General features: G+C 42.9%; 2 protein-coding genes across 6 annotated transcripts; both read right to left on the bottom strand.

Annotated features, from left to right (window-relative positions):
* Positions 1–1,945: 1,945 nt before the first annotated feature.
* On the bottom strand, positions 1,946–4,191 carry LOC120370507 (cytochrome b-c1 complex subunit 8). Of its 3 annotated transcripts, none has more exons than XM_039485335.1 (3): positions 3,995–4,191; positions 2,844–3,007; positions 1,946–2,179 (listed from the first exon to the last, which is right to left on the bottom strand). In XM_039485335.1, the coding sequence occupies exons 2-3, from the start codon at positions 2,995–2,997 to the stop codon at positions 2,085–2,087; spliced, it is 249 nt and encodes an 82-aa protein (XP_039341269.1). In that variant the 5' UTR covers positions 2,998–3,007; positions 3,995–4,191; the 3' UTR covers positions 1,946–2,084. The 3 variants fall into 3 exon arrangements, with proteins under 3 accessions (XP_039341269.1, XP_039341268.1, XP_039341267.1); XM_039485334.1 differs by having other exon boundaries at positions 2,844–3,012; positions 4,037–4,189; XM_039485333.1 differs by having other exon boundaries at positions 2,844–3,012; positions 3,995–4,184.
* A 2,421-nt stretch (positions 4,192–6,612) lies between these two features.
* On the bottom strand, positions 6,613–11,914 carry GDF9 (growth differentiation factor 9). Of its 3 annotated transcripts, XM_039485057.1 has the most exons (3): positions 11,819–11,914; positions 11,317–11,666; positions 6,613–9,092 (listed from the first exon to the last, which is right to left on the bottom strand). In XM_039485057.1, the coding sequence occupies exons 2-3, from the start codon at positions 11,447–11,449 to the stop codon at positions 8,140–8,142; spliced, it is 1,086 nt and encodes a 361-aa protein (XP_039340991.1). In that variant the 5' UTR covers positions 11,450–11,666; positions 11,819–11,914; the 3' UTR covers positions 6,613–8,139. The 3 variants fall into 3 exon arrangements, with proteins under 3 accessions (XP_039340991.1, XP_039340989.1, XP_039340990.1); XM_039485055.1 differs by lacking the exon at positions 11,819–11,914 and having other exon boundaries at positions 11,317–11,810; XM_039485056.1 differs by lacking the exon at positions 11,819–11,914 and having other exon boundaries at positions 6,613–9,089; positions 11,317–11,810.
* Positions 11,915–12,540: the final 626 nt, after the last annotated feature.

Raw genomic sequence — 12,540 nt, 5'->3', positions numbered from 1 at the left:
GATTGGGACTTGATGGGGCTGGGTGGGGTAGGGCTTGTTGGGGTGAGGGTTCGATGGGCTTGCTTAACAGAGGAGTCCCAGCTGCTGCCACATGCCAGGCTCCTACTTCCCCCCTCCCCTTAGTGCCCCATCCCCTCACTTCCACATTCTCCTCCCCTGCCCTATTCCACCCCACTTCCTTTCCCACCACCTCTTCACCCACTCCCCTTCCCCCTACCCAGCCCCACCACAGGCACTCGTTGCACAGAAACAAGGAAGCTCCCAGCAGACAGGGAACATGACTGGCATTAGAAAAAGGCAGCCTTCAGCTGCAGCGACAGCAGAGCTGAGGGGTAGCCTCCTTCAGCTTGGCAATTCTGCACTTGCAGAAATGGAAGGGGGAGCAGCATGTAACCCCCTGTGTCCCCCCATGCCTTGCCTTTGGGGGGAAATCCCCCCCCCCAAAACTGCACCCATGCTCATCCCCCTGCCTTGCCTCCTGTATGGCTTTCCTGTCATTTTTTTGCAGGGAAGTGAAGTAATTATGTGTGTGGGGCATTTTCTGCAGGCACACAGAATTCCCTCAGGAGTAAAATATAACTCAAACCAACAAGGTGACTAATTTTTCATTGACATAGGATGAGCCAACAATGTGATTTAGCACTGGAAGGCCACTTGCATTATCTTCAGGATTTTCTAAGTGCTTGGCAAACATTTAAGATGGGCTGATGTATTCCAGACAAAGCAGTATGAGCTTCTTCACTTCAGTTAGGGTTAGACTATGCTAAATATGAAGGTATTAAATGTAACTAGTGTTCCTACAACTGTTAATAAAATGGTAAGCAGTCTACAAGTTTCACTTAAGATTCCTTTAAGTGCCTATCAGTGGGGTCTGAGAGAGGCAAAGCCAGTCCTTTCCATATCCGTCTTGCTCCTTGAAGATTCAGGCCTCCGAGCACAGTGATAGTTAGCACAAAGGCAATATGCATTCAGAGAAAAGAATTTCACTCAGTCTCCCTGCTGCGGACATATGCATTCTCAGCAGCTGCCCGAGGAACAACGTGGCAGAAGGGTGCTTTTCATCCTAGATCTAGGCAAAGGGTAAATAAGCCAAAGGGGAAAAGCAATTGGAACTAGCTGTTTGGCCTGAGAAAGGTGAAGCCCTTTCAGCAGACCCTGGCAGAGCCTATGTTGACATTGCCCATGAAAGAAAATAGATGTTCCGCTTACTTTTTAGAGACAAGCTGGAAAAGGAAAAACCTTGGGTATAAATATAGCTCTACAACAGCAGTTACAGACAGGCTTCCGCTAGGGAATATTTAGATAATTTCCTATCTCAGGTATAAAGATGATTTATCTTACAGGGATCATCCCTGAACTGAGAAACAGGTCTGGTCTGTGTTGGTAACACCACTACCTAATATATCCCAGTGGCCAATGAATTAAGAGCCAGCTAAATAAAACCATTATTGTGTAATCATTTTCACAACAGGGCCACATTCCCCTTACAGCTGTCCATGCCCCCCTGGAGCCACACCTTGGGGGAGCGGGGGAAACGCCAACAGGAGTAAAGGGGCTGAGGCTGGGGGCAGAGCTGCAGCTGGGTCTGCGGCCAGGTGCAGCTCCGTTCCCAGCCCTGTCCCCAGCTGGGAATGGAACCACAGCCAGCAGCTGAGGCTGTTGCAGGGCTGGGAGCGGAGCCATGCGGAAGCTAGGGATGGGGCCAGGGATGCAGCTTGGGGTGGAACCAGAGCTCACCTCTCTCTACCTGAAGACAACACTGCATCAGTTACACTCAGTGTGTCTGGAGTGTCTTTAATGGCGATAAAGGCTAGACACTCTTAAAATGAAAACTTAGGTTCTGCAGAATTTAAAATCTGTCAGGGAGCCTCAGTTGTATCAAGTGAGTGAGACAAGGCCAACAGGCTGATCTAAAGCAGTCAAAAGCAAGAATTCCACACAACGCTGCAGGATAGGAACTAAGATTTATTGAACAAGCTTCTGCAGCCTGCTATTATAAATATCTTTTTGTGTGTATGTGAACAAGATTAGAAACAAGGAAGGGACACTGACATTAATACACTGTGATCTCCGTATTAGCTGTATTACTCATCATTTTCAAAGTCAGCAGGGTTCTTCCTTTTCAGTCGCTCAAATTCTTCGTTCCCCCAGGAGTAAACAACATAGGCCACCACAAAAGCTTAAACAAAAACAAACAAAAATAGCAGTGACTATCTACAAGTCACATTACAATAGATACAGGAACATTTCTTGCATTATGCTGTATTAATCACAGTCCTGGGATAGACAGAGGAAATGTCACTGTAAGTGATTCCTTTGGCTTTTTTAAAGCCCTCTCCAATACAGGTAGGAGTTAAGCACCTAAAAATCCATCATCCTATTATGGATGCCTAGATTTGCAGGCAATCCTATGTGTACTAAGAATGGCCCTATGGTGTATGAAGAATTCCTCCTGACAGCTCTTAGCCCGTTCCTCTGAACTTAAATCGACCCATGATAGCTGCTGGCTCCATATCTAGAACATCTTCTCTTTCATCTCCCTTTATGTAGCATACCTGTGCCACAAATTGTCTCATGCATTTGTAGTTTTGATGATGGTTTTATTCCCTGAATTTGTTTAAGATCTTCTTATAAAAGTTTTAATATGAAATTCCAGGCTTGTGGGCAGGGGAAGATTATTTTATAAGCTTTTTAAAAATATCAAAGATCTTAAATATAGATGCAGAAATGACACCAATCAGCATCTTTAATTTAACTCTGGTGTTAGTGAATGCAGTACATATGGTACACAAGGCAGTTCAGAAGTTTAAATAATTCACTCAAGAAAAGGAATTAGGACTTACGAGGAGCTACTTTGAAGACCTGTGAACGAAATCGCCTCCATAGATTTGGAATTCCTTTGGTGAAGTAGTTAGGGAATGCCTTCTGCTCGAATGGAGACAAGCTATAAGTGATCACATGCCTCACTCTTTCCAAGTTTCCAAAATGGTGACCCATTTTTAATTGCCTGTACTGCAAAAGCAAAGTACTAGTTACTATGGAGATAGACTGATTTTAAAACACAATATTCCTCAGGATGGATCCAAATCGATGATTTGTATGATAAAAAAATTGAATTTTTAACATTTAAATAGTTTTTCTTCTCAAAAACAAATCCATTTAAAACAAAATCTGAACTTATTACAAAATATGTTAAGGCCTAAACTTACTATAATCTCTTAAAACATTTAAATAAAAAATATGCTGCACTCACAAGCCTCTATCTAAAACTCTGAGTTACAGGATGCTTTTTAATATAAAGAATCAGTGAATGAAATTCCAAGTTCTGAGATCACGCTTTATAAACACAGCACCATAGGTCGTGTACTGTATTAAAGGCTTGATCCTGTGGCGGACTTAGAGGTGGTGTTACTTAAGCAAGAGACTGGCGAAGTCATCAGGAGCATTTGGACCCCGCCTCTGAGTCCAGGAGACACCGTCGTGCAGACACCCTCACTAGGTAGCAAAAAGAGGCACCAAACGTGCCGCAAAGGCTCTGCGTACGTTGAAAGTCAACATGTTCTGAGGGTTACAGCTCCCCGTGAGAATGCACCTGTTCTACACAAGGTCTGAGGCGCGCACGGAAACGCCGATTCAAACCAGTGATTCCCACCGAGGCTTTCCACTGGGTGCTTTGAATCAAGGCCCCGGGACGGGGCTGAGCCACGCGCAGAGGAGGGACGCGCAGAGAGGAAGCTGCGCGGTGTTAGTTCAACTTCCACCCCCGCGTCCCACTTCAGCGGCCCTGGGGACCAGGCCGGCCGGGGTTACGAGGTCTGGCGGGGCGGGGATGGGACCGGCCCGCGTTTGGGAGGGAGGGAGGGAAGGAGCCGCCCCGGCGTGAGCAGTAACTCTCCGGGGGGAGACCCACCGCCCCCGCCCCCGCCCGAACGGCCCCACGGCCACAGCCGCCGGGCGTGAGGCCTGCAGGCCCCGGGAGCCGCGCGGCGCTCACCCGCGGCGGAGGAACGACTCGGCCCGGCCGCTCCGCTCTCACCCAGGCTCGGACGCCCGGAGGTCACGTCTCCGCGGTCCTGTCAGCGCCCCCCTTCCGCTTCCGGGGCGCCGTCCGGGTTCACCGCCCCGCCTGGCCCCGCCTCCCGAGCGAGGGGCGGAGAGGGTGGGAAGGCGGCAGCGGCCCCTGCAGGCTGGGAGGGCGGGACCGTTACGCGAGTTCCCGCTGCGGTTCCTCCGTTGCCCCCACAACCTCCGCGGGGTCTCCAGGGTTCCCCTGCCCCCGCCGGGTCTCCAGGGTCTCCCTGTTCCCCCCTGCTCCCGCGGGGTCTTCATGGTCCCTCTGCCCCCCACTGTTCCTGTGGGTTCTCCAGGGTCCCTCTGCCCCCACGCGGTCTCCATAGTCTCTACCCCCCACTACCTCACGGGTCTCCAGGGTCCCACTGCCCCCATGGGGGTCTCATGGTCTCTGCCACACCCAATACCCCACAGGGTCTCGAGGGTCCCTCTGCCCCCCCCATTGGGAACCACTCCCACACACAGTCTCTGTGGTACTATCCCCATCCCCAAGGAATAACCTCTCCTGAGGCTACTCTGCCCCTCCCCCCATCTCTCAGTGGATTAATTATTTTTGCTATTTGTAGAGAGCAGTCAGGTATATGTATGGGGTGACCATGCTGGGGACTTTAGCACCACTCTGAGGTCAAGGTACTAGGCCCCTCTCCTGCTCCAGATAGGTCATACTAATCCATGCATTTGGGGGGGGGTCTACAGGAGTAGCACCTGCTGCTGCTACTACAGTCAATAGGTTAATTAACCTGGTAGCCCCAGACCCTTATCTTGCATTTGACACAGGTCTTGTTAATTCAGCGCTTTTTCTTGTTTTATGGGAGTTTCATAGATTATTAGGGACCTCAGGCGATCATCTAGTCCAACCCCCTGCTCAAAGCAGGACCAATCCCCAACTAAATCCCCCAATGGCCCCCTCACAACACTGGGTTTAGCAGGCCAATGCTCAAACCACTGAGCTGTTTCCTGAATTTCTTCCTTAATTGGAGGGTAAGGTTTCTTTCATCTTCAGCATCTTCCAAGTGCTTCCCTCCTACTGCAAAGGCCCTGCATCATCTTCACTAAGAAGTCTGTCAACACCACATGATTCATCCAGAAAGATTGTTGCTGGCCCAGGCACCGAGGACGGAAGAACCAGTCTGATGAGCAGGGCAGTGAAAATAGCCAAGTATAAGAATCAAGCTTGTTTGTCTTACATGACAGCATATTGTACTGATACTAAAAGGTCATACTGGCCAGAGATTAGAGTTTACTGTCAAATTTCATACCAGTCTGAAATTGTGTGCAAAGTACTTTGTTGATCTACTGTAGTCTTGAGAGGTCAGTAAATACCTGGTATTTTGGCATACACATTTTCTAATGGTTAAAATTTAGGTTAGGGCTGAATGTTATAGTTTTTATAGAGAGAGAGAGAGAGAGAGAGAGAGAGTATTCATTTCAGTTAGTAAAATCTGAGGTTGCTCAGCTTTCCTGCCTCAATCTGTAACCTGAACAGTTGCTAGGATGAAGATTTCCAGCCTGATCTTTGCAGCTATACCATTGCACAGTTAGGACTTACTCCTATCATCTTTTATTTGCCCAACTCAGCCTAGTAATTTCACACACAAGAGTCTACAGCAGCAGGGACTTTGCTAGTTGTATTATGAAGGTTTGTTTAAGTCATCCCATAAAACATCAGATTGTCCACTATGGCACGTAGGATAGCCATGGCCTCATCAGGTGCGTCAAGCTTTATGTAAACACTAGTTTATCACTAGGATTTTGGAAGACTTTTACATTAGGTGTAGTGAAGAGGTAAAGTAAGGATCTTTAATTCACTACATAGAGTCAAATTCCTCTCTGAACTTGATTAAATCATTTCATCTGTTTGTGCCTGTTTCCCCCATCTACAGAATGTGGATTAGTATTACAGTAGCACCTGGGAGCCTTACTCACAAACCAGGACAGCATTGTCATAGGCACTGTCAAAACACATAAGACATTCCTGCCTAGAAGAGTTAATAATCTCAGTAATACTTCCTCGAGAGGATGTGTTGTGAAGTGCTGTAAAAGCCTCAGGTTAAAGACAGCTGACAGTCCATATTTCTTAAGTTCAATAATGTACAACAGTTGATTAGTTTTCCAGAAAGACACTCATGATTATAGTAAGTACACACATGGAATATGGCTTGCCTTGGTATATTCTCTAGGTAGTTACCATTTTCTCTCCCGTGTCTATAAAAGTCACATTCACGTTGTGCTTTAGATTTGGAACTGCACAGCTCCCAGCACAAAATTTACTGCTCTAGCTCACTCTGTCACAGCACTAAGACCTAGCTGGCAGGATTCTAAAACATAGATTTTAAAGTATTTTTATGGTAAAAAGAGGGTCTCCTTATAGTTAAGAGTAGCTGTTTAAAATGACAATCATTAAGGAGCAAGCTTTGAGCTAGAAAGGCATTGTAGAACCACACCAGGTGAAAGTAGGATACAGGAGCAATTAAAAAAAATCTGTTCTAAATCTTAAAATGACTTCAAACTAATCTTGTGTACAGCAGCTGCCTGTCTAGAGCTCTTGGGGCAGGTTTCCATTACAGAGTGTATGTTGACAGCAGAAGTTCATGGGAATAGATGTTTAGAATAGTATCAGGACCAGAGATTTAGCTCTGGAGATCCATAAGACTAGGGAACATTAAGTTATTTGATATACTGAACTTTAATTTTAAAGCAATTAAGCCTGGCCTTTTTGGGGGGAGAGTATTCAGGTTTAGGAATACCAATACATACAGTAGAACCTCAGAGTTATGAATGCCTTAGGAATGGTGGTTTAACTGCAATGTTTAACTCTGAACACCACATTATGGTTCTTTTAAAATTTATTACCAAACATTAACTTAATTCAACTTTGAAACTTTACTAGGCAGAAGAAAATTAGTGGTTTTAGCCATCTTAATTTAAAATGAAACAAGCACAGAAAAATTTCCCTCACCTTGTCAATTTTTTTTTTAAGGGAAAGTTTATTTTAGTAGTTTAACACTGTACTTGCTTTGTCTCTGCTACTGCCTGATTGCATACTTCTGGTTCCACATGAGGTGTGTAATTGACTGGTCAGTTCATAACTCTACTGTATTTAAGTAACATTTAACTTCAGCAGAAAGTGTGACTAAACTGTTTATTTTTTTTGAAATATACAGCATCCTGCTTGAAAAGAACATTTAAATTCATTGTACCAAGTATGGTTTCACTTCTAAAGTTTAGTTTACAGTCTGAACAGTTATTTCTTGGTCATAGCTGGCCATAATAGAAAAGCAGCATTTAAAAAAAAGTTACTAAATGCCAGTTTTAAATAACCCATTAGTAAGGAGTAATTTTTCCTGCTAACTGTAGAAACAATTCTCTTAAATGTTTGAATGAGAATATTTTTACTAGTTACTGCCCAGAAATGTAGTTAGACTTCCTGGTACAAAATTAGGATGGTCTCCAGATAAATAGTTTATTCACTTATCAACCTCTAAGAAAGCCTTAACAGTTTGACAAAACAGGTTGCCAGTTTATCAGAGATAACCTTGAATTTTGTCATAGTAAAGGAGAGGGAACTGGTTTGAATAATTAAAAGCATACTTAAAATTGGGTGATTGAGAGTCAGAAATACTAAAGCTTCCTTCTGTGCTCAGACACTTGCCAAAAATATAAAGTGTCTTTTGGATGCAAGCAAGACAGAACAAGAACCACACAAATGACATGACATGACAGGCGTTTATTCCCCTTATTTTTATCCATAGCATTAAAGCTTACAATAGAATTATATCTTTGATAAAAGTGTACAGGATTTCAGTTATGGATGATTTCTCCATATAAAAGGAAATTAAGTAGTTTCCTTAAATTTCTAATTTCATATTTCCAATTAGTTACAAGGGGCTACAAAAATAAGTGATGCCATTATGCAGATACCTGCCACTGATTCCATGCTAAATTGTAAGCATATCTATTTAATAGAAGTTACTTACACTTATGACATTCAGTTGGTCAAGACTACAGATGGCTTAGAGTATTGGAAAAATATTCTGAAATAAGTAGCAGTAAAGTGGTGTTTAAATGTTACCGACAAGTACATTTAGTAGCTATCATATCTTCATATTCTTTGTAGACTATAGAACCATCAGGCTCTATTGTCAAGACACTCAAGGGACTATATTCAGCAGGAATGCAAGAAGGCCTTGGAACAGAGGAGTCCAATTTCTCATATATGATGTTCTGTACCATTGTATGAACAGGAGACCCATAACGATGCCCAACCAGCCTTGGGCAGTCACCTTTGCAATATTGAGGGCTGTATCTGTGTGGTGCTATTATCCATTTGTCCCACTTTAGTTGGCTAAAACTTAGTCGGAAGTTGTGAAGCTCACATTCATTTTGGGGAAACAGGAATTGTTTGAAGTATTCACTCAAATTATAAGTTGGAGCAGATGGGTTCTCTTTCACATCTTCATCTCTTCGGTGGCGAGATGCCCTTTTATTCTGCATCTTTTCTGTTCCCATTTCTTCCATGGAATCTGCAAGTGGATTATTTCTCCATCTGGACCACATTGGATTTTTCCTTCTTTGCCTAAGGGAGTGCCACCTACGATAAGCTTGCTCACTGGTGTCATTTAGGTACAATAGAAGAGAAGGAGGCACCAATGCTGTATTAAAGGAATTTCCCAGGTTAGAGTTGTGGTGTTGATCATCTTTCATACAAGTGAAATTCACAGCCATATGGATACTCCTCTTGTTAGAGGCAATTAGAGGCTGAAGAAAAGAGGTCACATCAATCTCAACCCATTTGCGTCTTCTGAGTTCAAAGTGCAGATTAAAAGTAACTGGCTGAGGTACATTGGGACACACTTGACCAGAAGTATCATTTTCCTTAACAGCTATGTGACACGTGCATGTAATGGCAGAAGAACTAAAAACTGATCTGTCAAAGGAATAGAGCAAGACAGACTTGAGTAAATGCTCCAGCGCAGTAACACGATCCAGATTGAAAAGCAGATCCACTGAGCGAAGGTCTTCTGAAAAAGAAAAGAAAACAGTCTCTGTAGAGATTAAACAATTTTCAATAGTACTTGACAATGTGCATAATCAAACAGAAATAAGTCATTAAAAGGGGGGAAATAATTTAGACCTCAAAATTCAATTGAACTTAAATGTGATAGTCTGGCAGGGGAATGTCCACAAGGATTCCAAAATCTTATTACTCTAAAGAAAATGCATCAATTTGTCAAAACAAAACAAAAAACCCCACACAACACACACCACAACCAAACAAATTAACATTTTGGAGGAGCTAACAAATGATGTGTGGGGTCAGCAGGTCAATCCATTGTTCACACAGTTGTGCCAAAACTAGTGATACTTCATAAAAAAAAGGGGGCTGGCAAAAATCTGTTTCTATTAAGAAAAGGAAGAAAGAACTGCAAAACTGAATAGGATAGCAATGGCAGAGAAAGATATCTTTGCAGGCTTTAGTAGTATTAGAAACTAGTGGGTGAGGAGGAAGCTATACAAACAAGAGGTTGACAATATCCTCCCTTAGTGTCAGTCACAGGGAGACAGGAATTGCCTACTGGGTTAGACCCCTGGTTTATAGGGGTAACCTTCTTCTGAAGGGTCTAGTACTGGCAACTCTCTGAAAGACTGTGCAAGAAGCCCTGAAATAAGTAGATCTACCTCCATGAAAGTCATCCTAACCTGTTGTAGTTAACACCTTGGCTTTAGGGTTTTATAACCCTTCCAAATTTTTCTATGTTAACTACAAACGCCACTGGATATTCTTGTTCATATAGATATCCAGTCCCTCTCTGAATTTTGCTAAATTTTTGGCCTCCCTGACATCCTGTGATGAGTGTTGCAGTCTGGTTATGCATTGCATATAAAAATATTTCCTGTGTCAGCTTTGAATTTGCCATCTTTTAATTTCATTGACTGTGACCTTGTTTTTGTATTATGAAACAGGGAGGACAGATGCTCCTGATCTCTCTTTTCTATACCATTTGTTATTTTTAATACTTTTATCATGTTCCCCTTTTATTTATCTGCTTTCTAAGGTAAAGAATTCCAGTTGTTTCATTTGGAGCGTTTTTCCATGCTACTAATCATTGGTAGCCTTCTTTGAACCTCCTCTAATTCTGCAACCTTATTTATTGAGATAGAATATTATACAGTACTGGTCTCCCTAAGTGAGGGCTTTACTAATTTAATGTAGCTGCTCATAATATTTCATACTATTCTCCATTCCACTAAAACCTAAAATAGTTTGCTTTTCTGAGCATAGCTGCACATTGAGATGGAGAGTTATTCAGGTGGCTAAACTGAACTCATTATAACAACATAGAAGACATCTTAAAAGGAGACACACCCATAATTAGTTTTTGCTTTTAAGCATTACATTTCCATGCTACACAGGGGATTTTATAGCAATGTACCTAAAACAATAGTTTGGCTGCAGTTTGTGACAGGTCATAATTAATAAATCATATCATTTTTATTAAATCTCATCTTACAGAGCACTCTGCCTTAAAATATAATGTGAAGATTCACATCTCTAGCCACACTTTTTTTTTTTAAATGGATGGAGAAACCCTGAGTCAGAGTTGCAGTAACACGTCCACAGCCATATATGTAGGATTAGAAGTCAAGAATTGCTGGTTGCCAGGCTTTCGATCTGACCACATCTTTCAATCCTTGAAGCTTCCCAGCTGCATCAGTTTGTTAGCTCTGAAATTAACTCATCAAAAGTCATGCTTTCCAAATATGGATATTCATAAAGTGGGGGAAAGGGAGTGGTTCTTCTCTGGTAGAAACTACAGCAGAAACAGTGGACTAATTTGGAAAAGTCCTCTTGTAATGGGATCTCAACACATCATTAAAAAGATCTCATTACTGAGGCAGATTTTGCTGACTGTGTAAAATGCAGAATTTAAAAGTCAGTAAAATGACAAAAGATATCCACCAGATTTTAATTATTTCTTTTTTCCTGCTTTACTCAATATAGCTTTAGAGGTGGGTATTATGTAGGGTCAAAGACCTAAATTATGGAGAAGCCTAGCCTAAACTCCCTTTAAGGAGAGGCAGATTATGGACAAACCCATTCAACACAAGGGAGGAGTCATTCAGTAGATTTAACAGTTATACCTCTGTAGAGAATAGAAATGTCTTTAGTCTACCCCACTGAAGGAAAGGGGGAAAAGCTTCTTAATTACCCCTCCCCCCAAACACAGGCCTTTCCTCACCTACCTTTTATTTGGTTCTTGGGGTGGTGCTTGCACTCAGCAAAAGGAATGAGGAGCCAGACAGTGTTGTAGAGGTGACTTTTGTTGGCTTTTGGAATCCCTTCTTTTGTGGCAGACATCTTATATAGCCGCTTCATATACCTAAGGGCTCTGGAATCTGGTTGAAGTCTTGGGGACTCACCTTCCCAACTGTGAGATCTCTGGTCAGACAGTACCTTGAGAAGAGGTGGCAGGAGGGCATAGCCATTTCTCACACCTGGTGGGAGTAGCAACACTGGAGGTAGCTCAGGGGGCTCATCCTCAGGAACAAGCAACAGCTCAGGGGTCCTCTCAGACACTACCTCATCCCTAGAGCTGGGAGAACACAGAGCAACAGAAAAAAGTAACTTGATAGAGTAATAGAAACAGATGAAGATTCTCCAGGGAATTACCATGATGCTAGAGGTCATAGCAGAAAAACCCTATCCCCATGACAGGTTATACCATAGATGAGAAAAAGAACCAACCCTGGCCTCTTAAATATATTTCAGGTGTGAGTGGGAAGGAAGCATCTCTCTGATTACACCAGAGGGAGAGACCTACAGCTGGGGAGTGAATCCAAGTGGCCATTTGAGTTCAGGCTAGAATCTTTGCACATGTAGGCAAACAAGTGCCTCACTCTCAGAACTTACCCACTTTCACATGGAAGCCATTATTGATTATAGAAAGGTGCTAATTAATTAGCATGTTTATCCTCTCTAGCTTCCAGAAGGGACCACAAGAAATGATGGCTGAATAATAGTTATTCTGGCTGGGTGTAGTTACTGCCCCAAAGCAACCTGTGATTCTAACATAGCTGTGACATTCAAACATGTTTTTACCACAATAATGATGCCCACCCCAAGGTAACTGTTAAAAAAACCTCCGTGGTAATCTTTTAATGAGCTGGTAAGAAAAAGGTTCATGTAGAAAGACTGAAAGTGGGTTTCTTACAGTACCACAGCTGAGATAATGAGGAATAAGAGAAGAAGTAAATAGAGGGAAAGGTTCAGAGTAACTGGGTGAAACAGGAAACGAGAGTCCTTCATGAATAATTCTTTAATTTGAAATCTAATGTTTAGCTGCTCTGGTACACTCCGGGCATGGTATGAATGCCTTCTATAGGTAGATCTCTCTGGTGAGCTAAGTAGTGATAGTATACTAGTAACGAGAGGGACTAAAAGTGGCCACACTGTGTTCTAAGCATGGA

The sequence above is a fragment of the Mauremys reevesii genome, linkage group 8 (genome assembly GCF_016161935.1).
Source record: "Mauremys reevesii isolate NIE-2019 linkage group 8, ASM1616193v1, whole genome shotgun sequence".
In the NCBI taxonomy this organism is placed as follows: Eukaryota; Metazoa; Chordata; order Testudines; family Geoemydidae; genus Mauremys; species Mauremys reevesii.
The sequence above is the reverse complement of the archived record's forward strand: the minus strand, read 5'-3'. Positions and strand labels throughout refer to the sequence as shown.